Source organism: Perissodus microlepis, chromosome 1, assembly GCF_051167445.1.
Source record: "Perissodus microlepis isolate ML-2025 ecotype Zambia chromosome 1, ASM5116744v1, whole genome shotgun sequence".
Lineage (NCBI taxonomy): Eukaryota > Metazoa > Chordata > Actinopteri > Cichliformes > Cichlidae > Perissodus > Perissodus microlepis.
Window position 1 is genome coordinate 21659178 of NC_140461.1, and position 25871 is coordinate 21685048.

The window sequence follows — 25871 nt, forward strand, 5'->3', positions numbered from 1 at the left end:
TGATAGACATTACCCTAAAAAAGAAAAGCGTCAGGCTATCTCCAACAAAGTCAGTCAATTCCCTTTGCTTGTATGTTAAAAATGTGCCTGTGTTTCCTCAGCTCTCTGTTCACACCGGCACAAGGGCAGGCATTTTTCATTTCACACTCAGGCTGGAGATTGTGAGTTCTCTCTTGTGTTGCAGTTCTTGGTTCAGGTTACCGCTAACTCTGGCGGGAACTCAGCCTGCTGTGACCTTCACCTTGGCCCTGCATATCTGCTCAGTGCAGCAGGATCTCAAATAGCAAAATACCAATACTGTATGTATACGTATGTAGAGTTCCCTAATTAGGATGAAGCTGCAAATACACTTTATACTAAACATTCACTGATTACTGGCTTAATGCGGGTGCGATATTGAAAAGCATTTGCCCCTTTTTATTAAATGAGGCTAAAAACTTAAAGGTATTTTGTTCTTTTGGCCAATGGTTTAAATAGTTTGCAGCATGTAGTGTTTAAATAACAGAAATGCTTCTGAATATAATGCACTGTTATTACAAAAGGTAAAAAGTCTGTCAATCACGATGTTGACTCTGATTATCCTGTTAATACTTGGTTAAATATTGATCCTGCTGTTATGTGTTTTTGAGATGTGAACAAACAGTAACAATTCTTTGTGTAGATCAAATGCTGATCGGTTAAAAAGGTTAGTTTTAACAGTTCACCATGATGGGGAAGAAGTGTGAATATAAAATAAATGAGCTGGTAGTTATGCAATGCTTTTGTACTCTAAGCACTACAAGTGCTTTTTACTATTAGCCTAATTCATCCAATCACCCACACATTCACATGAGCGCTTCTTTTGATACCTAAGGGCCTCGTCTAACATTTAAACACATACTTACACTCAAATGGATGCACCAGGAGCACGTCGGGGTTCAGTATTTTGCCCAAGGATGCCTCCACATGCTGACTGCTGTAGCTGGGGATCCAACCACCCACCATCTGACTGGTAGATGACCTGATCTACCCCCTGAACCACAGCCACCTGCAAAGTCAGGGATGAGAAGCACAACAAGGGTTAAACTGTTTTAACTGTGTTTCACTTCATTACTCCAACAGTCTTTGTAAGTTTGTTCTGATTTCTCTCTTCTCCACAGCAGGGACTAAGCTAAAGAACCAACAACAGCATCCACGAAAACAAGAGTACACACTTTACTGTCATCCACAGCTACAACAAGTAAACATGGGTCTGCAAAGCTCTGTGTAGCACCTATTATGCCTTTAAAGAAAAAATGAATGTGGATATCCTGAGTAAAAGGTCAGAACTCAAATTAAAATATATTTGACATGATTTTGTTCTTTAAAAACAAAATATGATTGCCAAGGACATTACCCATCTATCATTATCCACCCTCAGCTATCTCTGCTGATGTAACAAGCTCGTGCTTGACTGGTTTTTATTTGTGTTCTCATATTGCATGATGTGGCCTGAGATTGTTCCTGGAGGAGTGTTTTTTTTCCCTTAAAAGTGCATCAGCTATGTGTATTAGGGAGTACACTTTAAGTGTTGTTATGTAAGAAATGCATCACACGGTGCATTCATAGTAATAAAAGGCAAAAGATTTTTCTGCGTGCAAAAACTGCAGAACTACTGACCAGACCGGATTCTGAGTTTTCCCTGTTTCCAGTTTGTTTTTGACGTGCAAGTTGACTGGCACTGCTATGGTTTGCTTGCTTGCAGAGTTAATTGGCTGGAAAAACCAGACTATCCTTTCCAAGTGAATATCAAACACAGCATGTTGAGCGACACTTTGGATTTCAGTTCTCCAAAGACACAAACCAACACACAGTGGTGCTTTTTTTCTTCACCCAGTTACTTATTTTGCTTTTCCCAACTGTTTTTATGCTTGCCTGACTAAAAACCTTCATCTCAGGATATTCTGCTGTAAATCTAATTTACCCAAACTCTTGAACTAAGTGCACTTTATGATACGAATAAAGCAGCAATCTTTAAGAAAAATATTTCAAGCCTGTGCATTAACATTGCAAAAACCATGCCTCCGCATAGCGTGCAGTGACATTACTGTAAACACATTCTTTGGCCCATTAGGTTTACAGTGAGTCCTCATGACATCAGTACTTTAATGTCTGCTTCTGGGCTTTTACTTGTTATTACTGTTTGTTTAAGAAAAGCCGCAAAGCACTTTTTTCTGCTAATATTCATTAAGAGAATGAACTTAAAAATCAATGACAATGACACTTAATCATACATTCTTTTAATTAAACACAACTATTGTCGCAGGACTTTATGTAGTCCTGTGAAAATGCCAGTCTGGAGTATTGAGATGTGCACAAAACATCACAACGTTCTCAACAAAGTCACTGACTGTACAATGCTTTGAGGAATTGCAAAAAAATAATAATAACTTAAAGTGCATGACAGAAAAAGACTTGACAAGTACAGAAGGGTTGGAGGGAAACCTGTTCTCTCTAATGGCAGCGCAGCTTAGGTTTGCAAAGCTGTATTTGAACAAACCACAAGGCTTCTGGAACAATGTCCTTTGGACAGATGAGACCAAAGTGGAGATGTTTGGCCATAATCCACAGCACCGTGTTTGGTGAACACAAACACAGCATATCAGCACAAATACCTCGTACCAACTGTCAGTACGGTGGTGGAGGAGTTTGTTTGTTTTACAGCCAGGGGACACGGACATCTTCCAGTCATTGAGTCGACCATGAACTCTTCTGTATACCAAAGTATTCTCGAGTCACATGTGAGGCCATCTGTCTGATGGCTAAAGCTTGGCCTAAGCGGGGTCATGCAACAGGACGATGATCCCAAATACAGCAAACTTGCTCTAGCAGCAAAGCAGAATGGCTGAAAAAGAAGAGAATCAAGGTGTTGATTGTTTTAACCTAAACCTGAAGCTAAATGCCCGCCAACCTCAACGAACTGAAGCAACACTGCAAAGAAGAATGGAACAAATTTCCTGTGATAAAGTCATACCTGCTTAAAGTTATTGATGCTGGAGGTGGTTCATGCATTATACTTTTTTATTTTTCACAGCACTGTGTAGTCCTGCGAAAACATTATTTTTCATGACCGTATATTTGTTATGGCTGATCCAGAACTGCACTCTTAGAGCAGCAGATTTCCATTCTGCATGACTTGCTTATATAAAGCAGGCATACTTAGAGCATATACTTCTATATTTTCACTCCGCTGAAAGTGCTGTGATAAGATGCATGACGGCAGCCTACACAGCACGCATATCGTTGCACGGCAGCACCTACAGCACCTCACTGTACCGCACATTCAACTATTATTAGTAAAAATAAATAAATAAAATCGCTCTTGTCTCCTATTAATAATTTAACTCCCGTAATACAAAACTAAGTAGATTAAATGATGATAATGGAAAATGTAGAGTGAGACTACAGATCTAACCAAACACTGCAGCTTCTTTGTGAGTATTTATGTATCTATGGGGATGCTGACCAAGACATTATTTAAAAAAACAAACATCACTAAGTAGCAAAGATCCATGGATTGTGTCATCTTTGTGGCAGCCGTTAAGCACTCAGGAATGTTGAAGCAAAGCTTATCTCATAAATCCTCTATTATTTATCCTCTATTATTTATATTGTTCTTTACATTGTTTTTGGATCCCTGTAGGCAGCGTACAGATTTCAGAAAAAGGAGCCCTAAAACTTTTAATATATATTATCTTTACAAAGGAGATGCACAGTAGCTAGTGGGACAGTAGCTAAAGTTAATGTGCAGCATTAATTCAGGTGGATCGTTCATGCTATAAAGATTTAATTACATTTTACTTATTTTCATAAGAAATGCTTACACAGGGAGACAGACAACCATCTATGAGAGGAAGCCGGATTACCCTGAGAGAACCCATGGAGTCACGGGGAGAATATGCAACAGCCACACAACCCAAGACCTCAAAAGTAACCCACGCCACTGTGCTGCCTAAACTGGGGCTTTAGTCATCAGTTTCACAGAGACTGTCACTAACCTCTTGCCAGCCAGGTGGGACCTTTGTGATTTGCTTTCTGAAATTTTTAAAATGAATAAATATCAACAAAAGCTGCGGTGAAGAAGAGGTAACTCAGGCGCAGAAAAAGATGCAAATTTAATGAAATGATCAACAGTGGCCTTGTGCCTTTTTAGGAAATGCTTTTCTTCTTCAGTTATACTAATAATGTATCAAAATAGATGGTATGGCAGAATTGCTTTTTTACGATGAAGTCATTAGTCTGGTATTTCCGCCTCTATTCATATTCAGTGAGGCTTTGTTTTGATTGGACAGCCTCAAAAAACCAGTGGGTACTAAAGAGTGGGTTTTATTACCTTCCACGGTGTCCTTGCGTCCAAATATGCAAGATGCAATAAGTAATGTAGTCGTGTTAGCTAGATGAAAGACATAAGACATCAAATATGCTAACATTATGTTGTATGTTTTTTTAGGAGGGGGCAGATTAACTTACTTCGGTAAGTCGGTCTACTGTATTGCAGTGTGGTAAACAGACTGTATATTACTGCTTTGTGGTACCTGTAAATAGTGCTTTTTAACACGAGACACACCTGCTCCCTCCCACAGGCTCTGTGTACCTCAGCTCATCACTTATCTCAGCAAATCCGAAGCTACATTGGGACACAGGAGAGAAAGTCTGCACCTGGCAGACAGTTAATAAAGGTGACAGTGGGAGAGCAGGAGGAAAGGAAGCTGCTGGTGTGAAACCCTGCTAAGTGGAGGCACAGGAGTCGAGTATTGCTATCTCTGAACACCTTCCGCTCCAAAGACAGTCTCACACACAAAATTCAGTTTTCTGTGCAACTGTCAGGCAGGTCATCTGTTTACACGAGGATTCTTCTTCATGTTCAACCATTCTCTTTTTTAAAAAAATTCCCCACACACCCTACGCCACTGGACCGACACAATAAATCACTACAGCAACAGCAGTCATTTGGTATCCAGGGATCCTGGCGTTCATACGCCGTCTCTCCGTCTGTTTGTCGTCTGCTCAGCTTCCTCACAGCCTCCATGCATCTTAAAACTGTGCAACGCTTAATAACAGAAGCAACAGATGGTAGAACTTCTTTTTTTAACCTAACATATCTTCAATGAAAAACTGTTTTTTAATCACATTTTTACCCTTTTCATTGTAAGTGTGACCAGAAATAGTGCAAATGAAAAACACCATACAGTGTGTGCATCTGTTTCTGCTGAATCTTGTCCCATGCAGATCTTGTGCACTTTTGCAGAAGTAACAGCAGGCGCTTTCCTTTCTACAAATGTTTCATTTACATATTGCATTACCCTTGGTTGGATTCATGTATTTCATGCATCCTCTGCAGCTGCCATATCTGGCGGTCCATGTGGGCATTGTTATCACAACAATTCTCTCTGGCAAGTCTCACACACCTCACAGGCGGGTTTTTGTCTTGCAGATACTGCTGCGAGTTATTGCTTTTTTTCCACTGTACATTCGTTGTAGTTCTGTACTGTATAGTGTTTTTTCCCCTTATCTTACATATAAACCAAGGATAAGGAAGGTAAAGTATACATTCCTTAATGACGCATAAAAGACATTTTAAAAACATAGCAAGCTCAACATTGCAATCTAGCAATACATCATAGCTACATTGTCCTGTAACTCAAGTCAAATGCATTTGTATAGCACTATTCAGGCAAGACTTTATATGAAAAATGTAAGTAGCCAACATGACAACATCCATCCATTTTAAAGCTTACATTGTAGCATTTTGCACTTTGCTATTTTTGTTTCTACTGAAGTCAGAAATGACCATAATAGCAAGCTTCAAGATTCTTCACCCTCAATAAACATGAAGCTATCATTTTGAGTAAAATGCAGCTGATATGTACAAAAACAATGTTTTATTTATTATAATAAATAATTAATCACTGAGGAAAATGTGCTTTGTTTAAACTGAACGTATACCAATCAAATAAATTTCATATAATTTCATATATAAAGTGAATGTTAATGTAAAAAAATTACATGGAAAATTTACATGTACTTAAATTAGTTAAATGTGCCAAAAGGGTACCACTTTAGGCAAAATTTGTTCCTTTGATTGTTGTTTAGGAATCAGGCACACAAGCCTAGAGAGACCAGTCACGCTGTGACAACCTTCAGTCACTGGGAAAGATGTGTACTGGTTAGCAAGGTGTTGCTGGCAATGTGCTATATGGGTGCTGTACCAAAAACCTTTCCTGTGATTGCTTTGGATGCTAGCAGATGGCCGTAGTTTGAATGGAGGATGCTGGCTTAGTGAGACTGTAGGGAAACTTGAAAAATGTGACATAAACCATGTGCGTGTTCACTGTACAGACAGGTACTTGTGCTACGTAACATACAATTAAAATATTACAGGCTCACTAACAAGAACCTGAGTGCAGCCTTGCGGACCATCTATTTGTACTCAGATAATAATTTAAAAGATAATTCAATTTAAATGTGTCTAAAGGTACCAAAACAAACACCTTTGACAGGTTCAGTTCAGTGACCCCAATTATCTGAGGTGACAGCCAGCAGAGAGATAAGAGCCTAGTCATCATCCACTTGTCAAAGACGTTCAAGTTCATAATCATACATAATTTAAATATAATTTAAACAAGTGATGTAGTTATATCACTTGTTTATTCAATTCAGTTTTATTTATATAGTGCCAAATCACAACAACAGTTGTCTCAAGGCACTTTACATTGTAAGGTACAGACCATACAATCAACTATATGAACCATACGTCACAGAGAATAAAACTGTCCTATGCAATGGATAAAACATTTTGATTTCCACCATCATGATTGATCATGATCATTAACATGAATCTTTGGGGGATTGACTCCCATGAACAGCTGAAGAAGTTTTTGGTTTCTTTTTTCAAAGCTTGTCAGTTGATTCTAAGTCAGTTTGCAAACAGAGGGACTGAAATCTTAAATTTCATTTCGACTTTACAATAACAGCTCAAATTTACCAGCGGTCTTCGCAGCCTCACAGTGACACCATTTTAGTGCTTATATCATCTTATTCAGTGTTATTTTAGTAACACTTTCATGTGCATTGAGTAACTCAAAGTATTGAACTTTTACTTGTTTATCTTACATCATCTTGCTGTTGTGTATGAAGCCATATCAGGTGTCAGGGCAAAATGTGGCCAAGCCAAGAGACAGTGATGCTCTGCAGTGGAGTGTTGAGTTACAGCAAGAGTGCAGCATCCACATCGCACTGGGACACGGCTATCCTGGTTTTGAGTCTTTTTTTGGATCATCGATAGGATATGATGTTTACGTGGAAGACGGAGAAATCGAGGTATTCATACCCCCAAAGGTATCCTGGGTAATTCTAAAGTGGCTAACCCAACACTATATCCATTAAATGAACTTAACCGACTTTCCAGACTTTTCCCACTGTATGCTCTGGGAAACCAGAGTTGTGTAATCTCTGACTCTCAGACTTGAATCGCTCTGCTTTGCCTTTTGCTTCTTCACATCTAAATTTCACACTTCCACTACAGAAAGACATAACTGATTTTCTTCATCACTCAAAAAGTGACAATTTGGCCTCTGGCAGTGTTTTTTTTTTCTTTCTTTGGCTGTCGTTGAAGGGCATGTGAGTATAGGACACTTCAAAAAGTGGTCTATAATAACAACTGGGGCAGTCCCTGTGAGCTGTACAGACACCACTCAGAGCAGGGAGAGACAGATGACAGGTGAATGATGACACGCATCAGCCATTCGGTGACTAATTTTCTGTGCTTACTCAGACGTAATAATCTGCCGCTGTATGCTCAGCTGATGTGGTCCATGTGTCTGCTCCTGCTGCCTGCTTATTGGTATGAAAGAGAGGCCGAGCAAGAGTGAGACAGGAGAGCAGTCCAAGGCTACAGATTTAATCTGGCTGCTGTGGTCATGTGATTAATCGTGGCCAGGGGCCAGTGGATAGTGTAATTTATGGCAGTGGGGGGGGATCAACACATTTGGATGGTTGCTGCTCCTGAGGGAAATCTCACTCTTAACCAAACCACCATCCCTCTTTAACCCACCATAACATCACATCTGTGGCAGCCGGGCTTGGGGACAGTTAGCCTTGTTTTGTTTATCTGTGGCTATATAAGGAGGTGTAGTTTTATGTTTGAGGCCATAAAATAAGTGCAGAAGAAGCTAAGTGAAGCCCGGAGAATCTATTTTAAACATTTGGGGCTAATGGAGTCAGTAAATTGCATTTAATACCAGAGATTAAAGGGAATATTGACAGCCTGCTGAGGACTGTGCGTCAGTTTTCGCTGTCCTTTTTGGCTTAAAACCATATCACTGCTGTGGTGACCTCACCCTCCTTCAGACCACTGGCGCGCTGGTGGGTGTATGTGTGTACATGTTAATTTAATCCTCTTCCCAACTCCAAGAACTGTAAATAAACATCAGAGGAGTTTCATGAGAGGCTGTGTTCAGTTTTTTGGGGTGAATTTTCTGTTGTTTTCAGAGCTGCCAATATCAAGCAGTGCTGATAACAGCAGTTTCCTCCTGACCTTCCCCACCAGCTGCTCACCAGCTTGCTCCATCCAAAATCTACCTGCCTTTGCATTGGCTTGCTTTGCATTGGCTTGCTGGTCAAAGATAGAATTTATATCTACATTTGCTTTTTTCTGGTGTATGGGCTGTGTCAAGGGGACTATGGTTTATACTCAGTCCTTCTCCCATCCTTCATTCTGTTTATTAGTCTGAACAAATATGTAAATACAGGGATAGGGACATGCTGTCTCCCCTCATGGTGCAGCTTCATTATAAAATATGCAGGATGCAATCCAGCTTCATTGCCAAATTCTTTAATGGGAAGTGGTCCTGCCCAAGGGGTTTATGCAGAAGGAGTCTGTGAACTCTCTTTATGGTTACATCATAATCTAAATTATTCGACAGCCCTGAGAAATGCATTTTACTTGTTTGACAGATGTCACGCACACGGGGAGTCACTCCTCCTTAGATCATGAGCGCACAGGCTCCTCTGAGTCCCCTCGTCCTTCAGGTCTCACTAAAGACTTGTGTTTACTGGGCATTTAAATTTGACACCGAATCAATCACTGAATTGATTATCATCTGTAGACACTCTGTGAACTATCAGCCCCTAAAGGGTAAGTAATTGTAACCTCAGCCTTGCATTTAGTATGGCTTGGCATTAGGAGGTATAGCATAGATGTTAAAAACAAAACACATTCGTAATCCATCATAATATCTACATTATAATGTCAACTATAATATTCTTTAATCTAGTTATTGGCAGAAAAATGTATTCATGTGTGTATAATATGCACCATTAGCAAGTATATTAAAATAAATTAAGAGGAGATATATATCTTGTTGCTTATTACAGTAATTTTGATTGTCCATTTTATTCAGTTGGAGCTGTGTGGTGGTTTAAGATGATCCAAGATTTGAATGCACAGCTCATACTTCCAAAAAACTGGAAACTGAGAAAAATGTCTAAAAAAAAATAGTATAATGCAACAGTTTGCAAGCTCTGTATTTAACGAAAAATATTACAAATACAACATGTTGTTGCTTATGTTGAATTTGTTGCCCACAATATGTTTCAAAAATGGTGGTACAGTGTTTTTTTTCACTGTTTTATCACCTCTTCTGTGAAAAAACAAAAAAAGAACTTGGGAAGTGGAGAGAATAATACTGAAGTATTTAAAGCAAAATGTTTTCCTACTCCAGGCTGATGTGCGAGGTCGGCTTTGTGTAGAGCAGGGATGTCAAACACACGTTACCACATACGGCCCCCGTTGATCTTACGAGGGCGGGACCAGTGAAACACCCCTTTCTGTCAGAGTTACCAACTTTACACATTCGATCCCTGAAGTATTTTAATGAAAGAAAAAGACATACAATTTCAACAGTACATCCCATTTGTTCTACGTGATAAAGAAAAGTCTGTCAGCATGACTCATTGGGATTAAATGTGTAAAATGACAGAAAAAGTTCTGGTAGCTCATTGTGTAGACAGCCCTCTAATAATATTTTTTTTTATGTAAACCCATTATCAAAAGCACAAATTTCTATAACAGACAGTGAAAAACAAACTTTTAGTCATTTAATTGTTTATCTATTACTTAATTTGGTGTAATATGAATGGCTGTGGGGGTGTGTCCAAAATGTATGTTCTCCTTCACATATTCCAGAGCCGCTCAGGGACCCATATTGGTGTCTTTGGTGGGCTAGTTTTGGCCCCTGGGCCTTATGATTGACAGCTCTGGTCTAAAGCATAATTTTTTGTATTTTTAATTTTACTGAACATTTTTTCAGTTGGTCAACAGACATGCTGTTTTAATACATGTAGAGCGTGGTCATTAGTAGAGATGGCACGATACCACTTTTTTATGTCCGATACCGATACCGATATCATAAATTTGGATATCTGCCGATACCGATATGAATCCGATATAGTGTGTTTTTTAATCAATAAAACTGTTTTTTTAATATCTTGCTGCTTTTTGTATAAGTTCATACTCAACTTAAAAAACAACAACACTAAAGCTATTCTGTTATACCTGTATGTAAAAAACAAACAAACAAAAAAAAAAACACTGCACCCAAAATATTTCATAGATCAGCAACACTGATCAATCTAATAAAGTTAAACCTACTCCATCCTTCCTATTCTGGTATTTTAAAGAGTACTTAGCAGAAATATTAAGCAACCTAACTAATAGGGTTGCAAACTCCCAGCAAAAGAAAATAGGGAACCAGCCTCTTCCTCATGATGCTTAATCAATGTAATCAACTTTAATTTGATGCAGGGTGAAAAAAATTCACAGAAATAAATTATTTTTCAAGAATAATTAAATAGATTCAACATCTTTCTTCAACAGAATTGCAGAATTCACAGATGGTACTTTCCCAAAGGAAAAAGTACTACAGCTTACTAGGGTATATTAGACTTAACAGTTACTATATATAGTAATGGACTTCTATATATTTTACATCAGATTAAAACTTTGGGTGTAAGATTCAGATAATTATTAAATAATTAAAAGCTAGATATTTTAAATGAGAATAAGAAAGAAAAGTATGTCTTTGTGCCCCCTTTTCCCTGTTAATGCCCTATCGGCCCCCCTGGCTAAACTTTGCTAGATCCGCCCCTGCACAGTTACCAGCTGTCAGCTGCGTAGAAAAAGATCCTGGTGTAGAAAGTAATATTAAATAAATTCTAACAACAGCTTATCAAGCTTAATAGTGCTGCTGTTGTTCAGCCGCTGGTTTCCTCTTTCTGGTGCAAAGTGGGCCAAAAACAAAGAAGAGAGAGGGACTCGCAACAGAAAAGCCGATCAGCTGATCATTAAGCAGTTTCACGATTGAAGTAGCAGCAGGAGAGAGAGAGAAGAGGCAGTTGCTCTATATATCGGTTGTTAAGCTTAACGCGGGAATGCTTTACAAACATTCAGAGATGAACTTACACACTTGCTTTACTTCTCTCTGGGATAACTTCATCGAGATGAAATGTTTGCTAGCAGGCTACAAATACACACAGCTCTATCACGTGACCACACTGCTCTGACGTGCTACGGTTATGAGCCGAGTTACTCCGTGTTGCAAGTTTTGTGAGGTCCTTTTTTGATATTTAATGGATCGGATTACATTTTTTATTTCTCTCCGATATCTGATCTAGTAATTTAGGTCAGTATCGGACCGATACCGATACGTAATATCGGTCGGTCCATCTCTAGTCATTAGTAAACAACATCATTAGTAAATGTTGCGCCAGAACTTGTATTAAGCTTTAATGGTGCCTTCACAGATTTGCAACTTACCTCTGCTTCATGGTCAGATGTGCCTCATAAAATCATGGATGCTGACTTTTGTACTCATTGGTCTCTCTGTCTTTAGTCTGGAAAATATGAGCTCAGTGGTTTAAAAAAAACAAACATATTTTGACTTCTGCAATTGGAGGACATTTTTTTTCCCACTTTGTGTGAAGCTCAGAAAAAGCAGCCTTTTTCCTGTATCATTTGTATTTATGTTTTTAGTCTTTATATAGGGGCAGGAATACAGGAATAGTTCTCCTTTGCAATACATGGTTTTGTTTCCATTCTTTATACTTAAAGGTCCAGGTTACCAAATCTGGTCGTATTAGGTTACTTACTTGCCTCCTGATTATTTAATTCCATATGAGCTGATTTGTTCCTCTCCACCTCCACTTTATGATATTTAAATCCTGCCCATGCTTTAATTCGGCTTAATGGACCAATCTCACAGAAAGCAAGATCGAAAACACACCTTTGTCTCGGTTTTACAATTCTGGGATTTCTCTAAGAATCACTTAGACGAACCCCCCCAACACACACACACACACACACACACACACTAAAGCCATTACATAGCTTCCTCTCTCCTCCTCCTCCCTCCCTCCTCCTGTGTCACTCTCCTGCTCTCTCCCTCTCTGGCTGAACACACGCGCACTCTCTTTCCTACCTCGCAGACGCTTGGGTGCCGTCGCCGCTGCATCCTACCGCTCACTGTTGAACCGCCTCTTTCTCTCGACTCTTTTTCTCCACACAAACAAACCGGCATTTCACGGTTTGGCGGCCGGGAAAGTGTCCGCCATGCGAGGCAAACCACAACAATGACCCGGTCCTGACTAAAATTGAATAGATTAGCCAATCTATTCTGAGCTCTAATGAGATTAGAGGGTCAGCGCGGGCATGGGTCGTGGCGGCGTGGCACTTTTCCTTGAACTCCTCCGGGAACGTCCTCCCTATCAGCGGTGTTTCCAGCGTGGAAATGGCGTTTTTGACACCGAGGATGCCACGGATGACGCGACAGGACAATAACAGACATTTGAATGCACGCTCACCTGTGCCGCTTTGGTGGCGCGCGGATTCCTAGAAGTAGCAGCACCAGCAGCAGTAGTTGTAGTTGTAGTAAAAGTAGCAGCAGCAGAAGCGGCAGCAGGAGTTGCAGAAGGAGAAGATGAAGTACCAGAAATATATAACGGTGATGCAGATGGCCATGGGAGTGACAGCCTCCAACAAAGACTGCCTCCCCGCGAAGAGACAGCTGTGGTGAGTATGGACAAAGAGGAGAAGGAGGAGGAGGTGCGCGCTTTGGTTCGGAGCGTGTGTTGGTGCGTGTGGAGCGTGGGGGAAAACAGGTTTGAAATGAGCCTCTGGGCTTTGTTGTCTTGTTTGAGAAGCTCCAGTCGCGCTTTTCTGCTATGTCTGTTGTGAAGTTGAAGCTCAGCAGCTGCTGGCGGAAGCGACTACCTCCATCCGCCTCTGTGTCGCTCTGCCTTCAACAACAGTTTGATGTGCTCGCCGGTGACATCGACACCCAGCAGGTATTTAGGCGGGGAGGAGGAGGAGGAGAGGGGTGGACAGTGCGCGCTCGCCCCTTCTCCGTGTTCCTCCTGGTGGTCTCTGAGTGTTATGATCCGCTGGTGAGGCTTTCACTAAACATAGCAGGTGGATTTACAGGAACAGCGAAACGACGCGGACACACACCGCTTTCTTCTTTCACCCGCACGCGCTCGGCGATTTCAGTTTTCCGAGCAGCTCTCTGGTCTCGCGTCTATTTCTGCGATCACGTGTAGTAGTAAAAAAAACCAAAACCGCTCATCTCTTATTTAGCAGCTTCTTGCCACCTGGATTTGTGTAGGAGCGGTGCTTGTGTTTAACTCTCATTGGCTGATCACGTCTCCGTGCGTTTCCATTTAAATATGTCCACCTAGTTTAATACACGTCCACGTTTGATACCATTTATCCGTCTAAAATGTTCCCTGGTGTTTCAGGATGAATCAGCAAAACGTAACAGGCAAAAGACTTCTAAAAAAATTTTTTAGAAAGCTGTCTCTACATCTCACCTCTGTTGCAATTAATTCCCTATCGCTTTCCTTCTCTCCAAAAGTTCCCTGGATGCTTTAATACTGTAAGATTTCTTTTTTGAAACAAAACGAAACAAAATCTATCTTCTCTGCTTCTAGCTTTCACAGCTACACGACAAGATGACAGCAAACCTAAGATATTTTGAAGAAATCATGTCAACATTTATAAACTCCAGATATTTTTTTACATCACAAAACTATTAAAATTTACCTGAAAAAAAGTTTGATAATGCTGCACTGTGCTTCTCTTCAAAGATGATTTAAATATGATACCAATGACAAACTGACCTATTTCTTTGTGCACTCCATGAATTGATTAGTTGGTGTCAGGGAGCAAGATGCTACTGCCTTAACCTTAGCTGGCTTCTGACAACCTGTCAGAGGCTGTTATACTGTGATACAGTGTGAATGTGGTTGCACTGTAGGGCATAATAAAGGAAACTGTGAAGAACGTTTCTTTTACTAATTGAAATAAGGAGCATTATAAAGAAGAAAAGGAACAAAAAAAAGAAAACGTGACACAGCAGAGTGGTGTTCAGTCTAATTATAGGATCTTATCACAATGAGCAGATTCAGTCTTTCTTCTACTGTAATCCACGCAGATAACATTAAGCATGCAGCACAATCCTTACAGATTTGCACTGCTTTACACTGAGAAGACAAACTCTGGTTCCTTGCGTAGGATGTGCAAGGCTTTGAGGGGGTCCATCTTACATGTGGGAGCAAATAGGTCCATTACTTTGAATCAGAAATGATCTCACATGGGAGAAAGGATAGGTTTTCTCCTCTCCAACCACTGTCAAACGTGTAGGACAGCGTACAGCGGCGACTTGGTTTTGACACTTCTCCCTTAAGAGAGGCGCGGTGGTATGTCCGGGGCCATCACATCACGGTGGGGGAAGGGACACGGCCATTAAAAGTGGATTACTGTATCGCCTCCGACAGCCACTTTAAAGGAGCGTAGCTGAGCCAGCGTGTAGCTGCAGTGTGTGTTTCATGGAGTCACCCTTGGATTCGCCTGCCTGCCATTTCCGTCTTTATTCGGTGAAGTCAGAGTCCAGAGTCAGTAGGCTCACGTGCACATAAGTAACTAAAATGTAAGGTCTGACTTTAGGTTGGAATACCGAAGCAATGACCCAAGTTTAGGTGATCAACGTGCATCATAGAAGTTTAATCCTGATGTGTTTCAACTTGTTATCTAATAGAAGTTGACGAGTCGTAGTTTCAACTTCAATCTGTTTTATTTAACTGCTTTCATATTTAGAAGTAGTTACTTTCTTAATTTCAGTCCTCCAGAGGGAAAAATGCATTGCTTTACATTCACCTTACTCTTTGACTTGTGCAACACAAGAAAGGAATTTAAACACCCAAAGAAGCCAGGCTGAACAGTTTGTATCTTCATAACTAAATGAAATGTCAGCGTCTTTTCAAAGGTTGAGTGAGTGGTCTGGTTTCCTTCCATTCATACCACAAGGTTGAAATTGCACAACACAGAAATAAGCTGCTGCTGGAGGACCTAGCTCATATATGATTTATATCAGACTCACTTGCACTCAGGTAATGGGAGATGTTGTTCCTTAACGAGCGTAAGAACAGGAAGAGACTGGCCGTGATGTCGCGAGAGAGACCAGAGACCACGAAAATGTCTGAAATTCAGCGAGCTGCAGCGATAACATCCCAAATAACTGCTGCCAACATCAAGTAGGCGTGTAGAGCGATTAACTAATCCCAGCATCAAGGTTGGACAGCGACTGCCTCCAGTACTGTCGTGGTTGCGACAGTACTGCAACTGGTTTGAGTAATTTTGACTGATGTATAATTATTTTGTATAATCTTGAGATCACAAATATTTGTCAGGATTCTTCACTGATTTTAGTGGCAAAAATTGTTTTATGTAAGCAGAACATGCAAAGATTTGTGTACATCTTCACGTATTATGAGATTATTAGAATATTAAAGGTAGGGTCTTTCACTCCATTCCTTGCACCTGCATGATGGATAATATTAATAGTAGCTGTGAGATCTCTTTATTTTACTCCTGCGACAGGTTTTGTCTCTTTGGAAAACAAAGAGTGTGAGGGGATAACACGTCTTTTGCACGGTGTGACCCTTGTTTTTATCGACATGTGAGCTGATGATTAATGTTAGCATTGCACAATTTTTCTTTGACTTCATGCATTAATTATACTGCAGTTTTTGGTGTTTTATTTCAGACAGCTGAAGATGCTTTGTTGCTTTGCAGTGCAGACACACACCACTCTTTGCAGATTTTCTTCACTTGCACTAAATCCAAAGTATTTCCAAACAACGGACGATGATCTGCTTTGAGAAATTAGATTTTTGTCCCAAACATTTGATTGTTGTTGTATCTGTCTTTGAATGTAGTATTACTTACTAGTCCAGGTAACTTCACGGTATGTGGTGCAGAGAATGGTTGGTTACTTTGTAACCTTGGTTCTCCGAGTGAGAGACTATCTCTCCAACTTCATGCTGGAGAACAAAATTGTTTAAAGTGTTACCTTTACAACTATAGCTTAGCGATCAACTGTTGATCACTGACAGATGGTATATACGCGAGCCAGTCTCTTTACATGCAGAATGGCTTTCTCTCTGCAGAGGAAACAGGAGGAAAGAATTGAAATAAAACTTTTTTCCACAGTCATATAAGCAACAAATATGAAGAGGCGGCTACGCAGCGGCCCAAAACACTCGACCCCCAGCGATTAATAAACGACTCGAGGCCATCGATCACGCTTAAAGAGCAGCTAATTGCTCTGACACAATAACAAATCACAAAATAATGAACTTTATGTACCTCAGCTGATTTACATCAGATGCTACATTTGCATTTCGCTGTTTTTGTCACTATTGTTTTGTACCTGCGGCAGGAAGAATGAGATTTAAATAATGTGGAAAACTACAGCAGCATCTCACGTGTTTGTGTTTATGAAGCGTGTGTATTTAGAGAGCTCATTAAGAGCTTGTTATGTTTCCATTCCTGTGTTGTAATTGGTCTTTCATGACACAGTGGACATAAGGGCTAACACTGAAAACAGGCGAGGGAAAACAAACATAAAAGACACCAAGTTCAGAGTGGAGTACTGTTTTGCTCCAAATGCCAGATTAATCGAGCTTTATCACTGGCTTTATTCTTAATTGAATTACGACCTTAATATCAGATTACTTGGTTAAGGTGGTTAGCTGTAGTAATCTGAGCATTGTCTTACTCTTCTTATAATAAGATAAACACAGTGAACCTCGAGCCACAGTACAGCCCCACCACCACAGTACAAAACAAGCCAGCACATTGTTATTAAACAAAACACATGGTGTCCTGTGATAGCCAGGACACTGTAATTACTTTGTGATCATCCACATATGACAATTAGCCCAATGACGACTGTCTAATTTGTAGGCAGTTTTCCATAATATGTGGGTGTATCGCTGTGTATTGTGTGCCAGATGCCTGCTCAGCTCCCCTCCACGGTCACAGCTCCGCCTGGTGTTCTCAGTCCACCTGCCTAATGATGCATAAAGTCAGCGTCTCCTCTTCCCCCCGCCCCGTGCCACGAACACACACATGCAGGCGCCCTCTCTGCCCTCTGATTTGCCTCTCCACACTTCCTCCCTCCTCCACATTTAACAACTCCTGTCTGCCTCCCCCCCCTGCTCTCCACTCCTAGTCCCACTCACGGAGTCCACGATGCATAATCTCACACAAACTGACAACGCCTTGCATTAGTTACCTCGGCGGGAGCCCAAGTTTATGGTGGCCCTGCCATGATAATCAGTACTTTTCTAAAAATAACATGCTGACATACTATTTTTTTCACACCTACACTCAGTAAGTCTGATCTTATAAACATGAGTCATGGCTTTAATCTTTGAACATACTACTCTTGCTCTACAGCCTTCACGGCCCTCGTATAGTAAGTATGAGGGTTCACACACGTGTTTGTGTGTCTGAGTGTGTGTGAGTGAGTATTCAGTGTTTCTGTCCATTAGGAACTCGCATGTTCTTACTTTGGCAGAACGGTTGTAATCGCCTCTCAGATGGTTTATGCCACTAAAGGGAACAGATTACACAGGGTTTATTGACTCGTGGCTCACCCCCCTTACGCCCTCCCACTCTCCGAGCATCCCGTGGGTGTGTGGTTGTTGCTGTCGCTGTGTGTGAGCGTGTTTGTTTGTGTCTGGGTTAGGCCCTTTAGTGAGAACTTTTCTGGTCTGATTTAAATGGTGCTAACTGAGGAAAAAACGTTATTTTTTTCGTAGTATTGGCTTTGTTGGATGTGGTCACAATTGGAAATGAGTTTATATATACGCTGCACTTTATTCAGATGTGTTTTTGCACTTCAAATTGTGCAAAAAAATTACTATTTCTATCTTTGCATTAAGGCTCAGTGTAAATGTGCCACTGAGCTCAGTTCTGACTGCAAAAACATCCATTGGTCAATGCAGAAACGATGTCATCACATGACAGGTCTGTCTGAGCAACTTGGATTCAGTTGTTTACAAAACTGTCGACATCGTCTGCAGCGCATGTAGCAACGTATCAGAGCTGAGCAGGTGGTGGCAACGCATATTTGTGTGTATAAAGGATCTATGGAGCTAATACAGAGTATGCCATTTAGTGGTGTGTTAAAGCCTTGACCTTTTGGGCCATCTCAATGTTTGACTGATGAATATTAAAGCTTTCCTTATTTATTAGCATTTTGTATTGTAATGGGTATAAAAGTGTAGAAGATGAGTATCAGTTTGTATTAAATAAGACTTTAAATTAGTGCCAGAGGCCATAAATGCATCAACAAAGTGTTCACAAAGTTGATTTATGAGGCTTTTTTTGGGTTTATGTTTTTTTCCCTCACAGACATTTAGTATTTTTGAAATCAGAAGAGTCGCTTACCGCTGGCCAGTATAAATAATGTACATTTAAGGTTAATGATAATTAAATGACCCCTGATGAGCAAGCAATTAGCGACAGCGAGAGGGAAAAACTCCCTTGGAACAAGAAGAAACCTCTGACTGAACAGCCATGACCGACTGGGAGTGAGTGGAGGGAGACTAACTGAGATGAGCTGAATAAGAACATATGATGCACAAACTACTTTACACAGTAAACATAAAGCCAGTGTAATAAAGTCTTTATAACACAGTATGCTGGAAAATTCTTAAAAAACAAAACTCTGAAAAAGTAGCATTCATAACAGAACAACAAGATGCAAGATGCATGTGTGGTTTCGTTTTTCTCTCCATGCAACTTGCCGTAGGTCACTGAAAAACTCAATTGATGATGTTATTGCTGCTGATTAGTTACTGAAATTTGTCTCTGCAGCTGCATCCTCCTTTTAACATAGTTGCAACCCAGCGCATGTCTGCGTTCATGTAATGTTGAGTCTAAATAGGCGTCTGGTAATCGCTGCTTAAAGAGCCTGCTGGCGACAGTGATGCTAGCAGAAGCCTATCAGAGACTCATCGTCTCCAGTCAGAGTCAGGAATGACTTTAAGAATCTGTGAGTCACACGTTCGGGGCCTCTGGTGACTCCCGACTGTCACAGTGGCTCACTGGGGGGCCGACAAGATGGGATCCATCACTGCTGCCCCACAAACAGAGAAGGACACAGCAGAGGGGATCTACTTAAATTTGACAGAGATCCGAGTGGTTTTTTTTAGGATGTTATATTTGTACACGGCCCTGCCTGTCAACATTTTTATTTTACGTAGTTGAATAGTCATTCAGCAGCATGAGGGAGTGATTTAAAACACTTATAAGACTGATTTGGGTTTCAAAGATCACAGTGTAATGATTTAACAATATTGATGCATGCAAACAGAAAATTTTGTTTGAAAAGCTGGACAGATATGAGGATGCACACACTGAACGGCTGCTCATCTATCACCACTAAATAGCAACGAATGCCAGGTTTAATTAGTTGCTTCCTTTGACGTAACCACCTCAGTGATAAGAGAGATCGTCTGACAGCTGATAGCTACTAAACATAGTGTTCAAAACAATTTAATATCAGTTGACAATAAGTTTGCCGAAAGAGCTGCAGTCGGTGGGTGAGGTGCTGATCATGCACACATTTGCACATGCAGAGTGGCCTGCAGCTTTCCAAACATGATGTATCAAGGGAGGTTCCCTGCTGAGACGTCACTGCGTTTGACTGATGTCAAAGTTTAACGGTAAACAACTTCTAGCCAAAGTGTGAAGACTGCTTAGTTTGACCAAGCTATTTCAAATTGACACTGCACTTCCTTGGGTCTGCAGAAATACATCGTCCAAAGCAGTGAGTGGATTGGATTAATCGCACATACAGTCCTTTATTTATTAGACAGATGATATAATACCTGTAATCTGTGGAGAATGTCTAACGTTGTTTGATACTGCCGCAAAACAGGTTGATATGTGTCCTTACCCACAGGACCATCTTAGTGATTACACAATTCTCCTTATGATCCATTTCAGATAAAAAAAAAATTAAAAAAATAACTCATGCATAGAAACAGACCTAGCAATTAAGTAGTTTATGACTACACAACAAATACAACCACACTGGGATAGTACTTAAAAGATTAACAGCTGTTAGTAAACATTAGATACTTGCTGACAGCTGTTAAACATTTTAAATGGCTTTGGTTTTCGGTCTTCTGTGAAACTCGTATGTTGGGAATAAGTGTGACCCTGCTTGCAGCCATGGGTGGTAATAGTGTCATGATAAAAACATTAGTGTTCCACTGGTACAGGTTAATTTGATCTAAGAAAGTTTTATGTCCTTAAAGGTTGACTTTGACAGCATACTGAGGTAAAACAGGTTTTGGGGCATATATGATGTGCAGATGCTGAGCAGAAGTAATTTATGATGCCTAAGCATGCAAAATCATTACTCAGTCCACATTAACTATATGCTGCATTTATACAGTTTACCTTATTTTAGCATTTTCTTGCTAATGTTTGCTTTTGCCGTGACTTGTCTTCACTACAGATTTATGCTCATACCTGCATGGTGCAGTACTGTGCAAAGGGCTTGAGCCGCCCCTAATTCCTTTATATATTGCTAGGAAACTGGGAAATAGTCAATTTAGCTAAACATGTTTATATAAAGAAGTATTGAAATATAGTATTGATGCAAAAACTGTTCAATTCTAATTGCTTTTCTTGGCATTTCTTTATTAAAAGAAAGCTCTTCTTTGGATGTTGGCTCCCATTTGTTCTGTTTTCAGTCAAGATGATCCCACACTGTTTCAGTAATGTTGAGACCTAGGTTCTGGGGAGGCCTATCCATTGTTCCATTGTGTGTGTTTTTTATCCACATGTGCTCTTACTGCATTATTTTGAAGGTGCTGCTAATCAGATGCCTTCCAGAAGCGATACTGTAGCATCCACTGTGGTGGATGAAAACTGGATGGTGTCTCTGTCTCTGTGTTCATAATTTCATCACTTTTAACAAGATGCTCAACTCCACTGGCTTAAATATAGCCCCAAACCATAACAGTCTCCTCCTTAGACCTGCCACTGTTTTGTCCTTTATTTTTTCAGTTTACTTAATTTTTTAAGGACAAACTGAAAATTGTGTTGAAGGTCCTCTCTTACGTTTTCAGATTATAAATCTTTAGGAATCACCAAAAATACTATTTCATGTCTGTCAAACCTTGTTACCTTTAGCATCTTTTGTATATTCAACTAAAGAAATCTGGTCTTTAAATCTGACGTCATTAGCCATTTCCGGGTCCAAACTCCGCTTCAGGTCCCAAAGTAAAACGAACACTGCAGCATCACTGAGAGTTAAAAACTGTCTAAATTCTTTCGTTTTTAGTAAAATGATCAGCGTTGCTGCTCTACCAGGTGTAACAATTAAGTTTAACACCCAGGCATCCATGAAAACAGAATTTATTAAATTTAATGGAGAAGTTAAGTTAGCAGGAAGTTAGCTCGCTAGTTCCCACCTAAACATGATAAAGCATGTTCTGACTGAGGGATTTCTGAAAAATTAAAACGTACACTCTGCTATCACTTCCAACATAAATGAAGACAGAAAACTAAACAGCAGTGACACTTGTAAGGTTACTGAAGTTGGGCTAGCTGGTATATAATGATGTGCTACATGGTGGCTAGCTACACAGCTATGGTTAGCATAATATAAACACAGTGAAGCTGGGGGATGAACGCTAACTTTTTTCCACTCAATAAAAGTTAACATGAGGATTCCCAATGGTTAGAGACAAATGCAATCGCATGGCAGGATGCTGTAAACGGACCAAACTTCAGTCAGGAGAACAACTGAGATAATCCATTTGTTGTCCAATGTCCAATAAAACACCTTCAGAAGCCCACTTTAAAAAGTTACAAGAAAGTCTGGCTCCTTGATAGCAAAAGATAAAGTAATGAGATGAAATTTAAAACTTTTGTAGAGTTCTGTACAAGTGCTTTGAAGTTGTGTTTGTGTAATTTTGGAGCAGCACTTTTTGAAATCAGCCGCTGACCTTGCTGTCACCCTCCTCTCCGCGGGGGTGAGACAACACTCAGACATGACCGTTGTCTCGCCTTGTTTGATACATGTCTATATGACTAATCTGGTCTGTCCATCTGTCAGACCTGTCTGGCCTAATCAGAGTCTTGATCCTGCTGCAGATTTTCATTCCCGCTCGTTTCTGCCCAGGTGGCTTTCAAATGGCTTACAGGCTCCAGCTTTCAAAGATGTTTCCTTTATTTCTTTTGCTTTTAGACACCCAGTTAGTCATATGTTTCATTCCTCTGTTTGGGGACATCAGTGGGGTTTTCTAGATCAAGAGGATGTGTCATGTACCTCTTGTCGCCACTTGTCCCATGTAGCAGGAGGGGCACCCAAGAGCAAAGTGATGCATGTTCATCGGCCACCATCACTTCGAGCTGAACAGTCAGGCATTATGAAGCAGTCAGGGCGACCTCTGAGCCATATGCTGACTGTGTCCCTCTGTGCTTTGTCCCTTTGCATTATGGTCATTCTCCTTCCTTTTTTCCTTTGTCCTCTTTCCACCAACTCTGCCTCTCAGCACCATGTTCCTTTATGCTTTGCTCACCTGTCTCCTTTATTCCCTGGTTTCTCTTTTTGTTCTCAATTTATTTTCCCCACCTGTGCAATGGGAGCAAATGGTAAGTGTTTGTGTTTATATGGAAAGTAAAATGCTGGCTAGGTAAAAGCTTCTTTGAAAAGGTCTAGGAATATAAATGGAAAGAGAAAGTCACTGGAGCTATTTTGGACGCGCCGCTGCTGCCTGATGAGCTGGAAGATATGAACAAAGACAAATCCCAGGGTGGAGAGGCATCCCAGGACTCTATTTAACGTTCTGGTTAGAGCACAGTCTATTGTTATTGGACATGAGCTAAAAACATAGATAAGGGTCAAAAATAGTAAGACACCTGCCTGTAGTTGTAGAAAGATCTGACACCAATGTTAACTTCTAAGTGCTCTCCAACTCCTCAGAGGAATTCCCCCAAAACTCAGACTTCACCTCGTTAACACAAATGAAGGAGGTTAGAGTTTAATTTAAAAATTGTCCTCTGCAAACATTTTTGAATATTAGATGTTTAGATTCATATTCATCGCATAAAACAACAGTCAAAAAACAAACTACCTTGGCAACAGTTGGAAATTTTTCTAGTCTTCTGCTAACTAAATTTCATGGCAGGCCGTTGCTATAGTTGCTGCCACTCGGCAACATCATTGTTCGGTGTTTAGAGCTGGCAGCAGCAGCAGGGTGGTGGAATAAGTCTTATGACTCCCATAATTTCTTTTAAGATGTTTACTTAAATAAAAAAAAAGGCCACAGTACTTGAGTCCATGAAAATGAAAATTTACCCAAGTGGGGAAGAAACAAAGGGAACAAACTGAGGGACAGAACAATAATACTCTAATGAAGGCATAATCCAGCAGTGGGCAACAAGCTGTTGAACAAAAGGGTAGAACAGAGTTCTCGATGGACATGAAACAAAATGAAAGTAAAGTGATCTTACCAAATAAAACAGGAAATAAAACTGCCTCACTTAGTATATCTGTCTCAAATAAAACACAGCTAGCTGTGCACATACTGGAAACAGAGATTTTAGTGTTGGATTGGGATTATCAGGCCAGCTGGAGTTGTTTTCCAGGCTCTGAACACAGCATGAACTGCTAAATACTGAAGCTCACAGTTCAACATGCTTCCACACCAAGAAAACCCACAACCCTTGTAGACTTAGTGCCTGAAAGAAATCAGTTGGTAACTATAAAATCACCAATGGCAACTGTATCGGCACTGACAGTGCACTCTTTTCTAACTTTTCTAACGTTGTGATCATGTGTAGTTTCTACTTAAAATTGTTTGGTGACTACTTTTATGTTATATAGCGAAAATGACATGTACAAGTGTACAGCTCTCCACATTCAGTGCTCCACCAGGTACATGTTCCTATACTTGGTAATGTGAATGCACTTATGCAGAAGTATGAGATCATGTGTAGTTTCTACTAAGCCTACTGAATAGATATTTTCTTGAGGGTGTTTGTTTCAAATGAAAGTTTGTCAAAAACTAACTTTTTTTGCTTCTTTTGTTCTGCTGATGTTCTTCTGGTGTCCTAGCAACAATGGTGCCTGTATACAGTATTATTTGAGATACTATTATCTTTTTCATATCTAACTCTAAAGCTCTTCACACACCGAACACGTAACTTTGTGCAAATTTTATGAGCATTAAAAATACTTGTCAGACTCACCTGTTCTTAATGCAGCCGCTCACACCAACTGCAGGTGTGATAATTTGGCAAGACAAAGTTGCAGCATTTATTCTTTTAGAATCAAGTTCAGTTTTTCAGATTTTCAAATGCATTCGGCAACAAGACACTCAAAACATGCCCTGGTGCTGAATATGCAAGGATATCTACAATGCAAAATAATACTATTTTACCTCAGACACACAGCTGGGTCCTGCCCCGGATCAGATGTGGTTAGGTCTATTAACAATACTGCCCCACTGACATCCTTAAATATACACAATAGCGGTTGTGATATATCTTCAACTCCTGGATCAAACCATGAAATTCTCCTTGCTGCTGCCTTCTCCTGAGAATTGGATTAACCCAGAATCTCAGTTTTTTCCTTTTTTCTGTATATATAATATATATAAACCCACTGAATTCTTAATTTAAGCTTGCAGCTTTCAGAGAGCAGCATTTGTAAGTCTGAGTAATACAAGGGCAATTTCCATCCTTTTCCAAAGAGCAGCTCTCATTGACGATAAACTTTTTACCTTGGTGTGCAGCATTATAGTACAATAGTAGTGATGCAGCAGAAATAGTCAGAAATAAGTACAAAAGCAGGCTGGAAATTATAAGTAAAAGTATAAAAATAACTACTTAACACTCTAAGATGACAAAAAATAAAGTAACTTAACCTTGTAACTTGTCAAGAGCTGCAAAATGTTGTCACCTAATAAGACTGAAAGATGTTCTCTACCTGGGATGCTGTTTCTTGGGTTGAGCTTTTTAAACAACTGCTTAAATCATGGCTTTTCCCACTATTTCCACCATGTACTGTTTGCTCTTCCTGTCATATAGAGCGAAGCTAGCGAGCGTTCCTGCGAAGCTCAGTTTAGCATCAATTGCTAGTTTCGTTGCTAGTATTGTTATTTCCACCTTTAGCTAAAACAGTTTTCTTGCATATTTTGCAAGAAAACATTTTGCTTTGTTGGAAGTTGTTGAAGTAGCTTCGTGGTTAGGTGTTAAATCTCCGCTGGGCTCTCGCTCTCAGACATGCCCGGGTTTGTCTCATTGTTGTGGCGCTAGGAAATGTAAATGCATGGCCTTCCTATAGCAATGATATCACAATATGACATTTTTATATCACATAAAAATTTATACCAGCGGTATCACTGGCGATAAGATGTGGCACAGCCCTACTTAAAACATTAATCAAAGAATGTTTTTTAACATAAATAACATTACTTACTGGATG

At 40.1% G+C, this 25871-nt stretch overlaps 2 protein-coding genes across 16 annotated transcripts in view; one reads left to right on the forward strand and one right to left on the reverse strand.

The window, feature by feature from the left end:
• The window catches only part of terb2 (telomere repeat binding bouquet formation protein 2), a 30145-nt gene extending 17183 nt beyond the window's left edge, over window positions 1–12962 (reverse strand). For 4 of the 5 annotated variants that reach the window (XM_084935402.1, XM_084935393.1, XM_084935411.1 and 1 more), the window contains exons 1-2: window positions 12495–12580; window positions 885–1027 (exon numbers count right to left, since the gene is read on the reverse strand). The gene's annotated coding sequence lies outside the window, so the exon portion shown is untranslated. Of the gene's footprint in view, window positions 1–884; window positions 1028–12494; window positions 12581–12876 lie in introns of those variants that run through there. The other variant, XM_084935384.1, reaches the window with a different exon arrangement.
• Window positions 12963–12976: 14 nt separating this feature from the next.
• The window catches only part of tjp1a (tight junction protein 1a), a 103680-nt gene continuing 90785 nt past the window's right edge, over window positions 12977–25871 (forward strand). For all 11 annotated transcript variants that reach the window (XM_084935182.1, XM_084935218.1, XM_084935226.1 and 8 more), the window contains exon 1: window positions 12977–13084. In XM_084935182.1, the coding sequence (XP_084791308.1) occupies window positions 12993–13084 (92 nt within the window). In that variant the 5' untranslated portion in view covers window positions 12977–12992. The remainder of the gene's footprint in view (window positions 13085–25871) is intronic.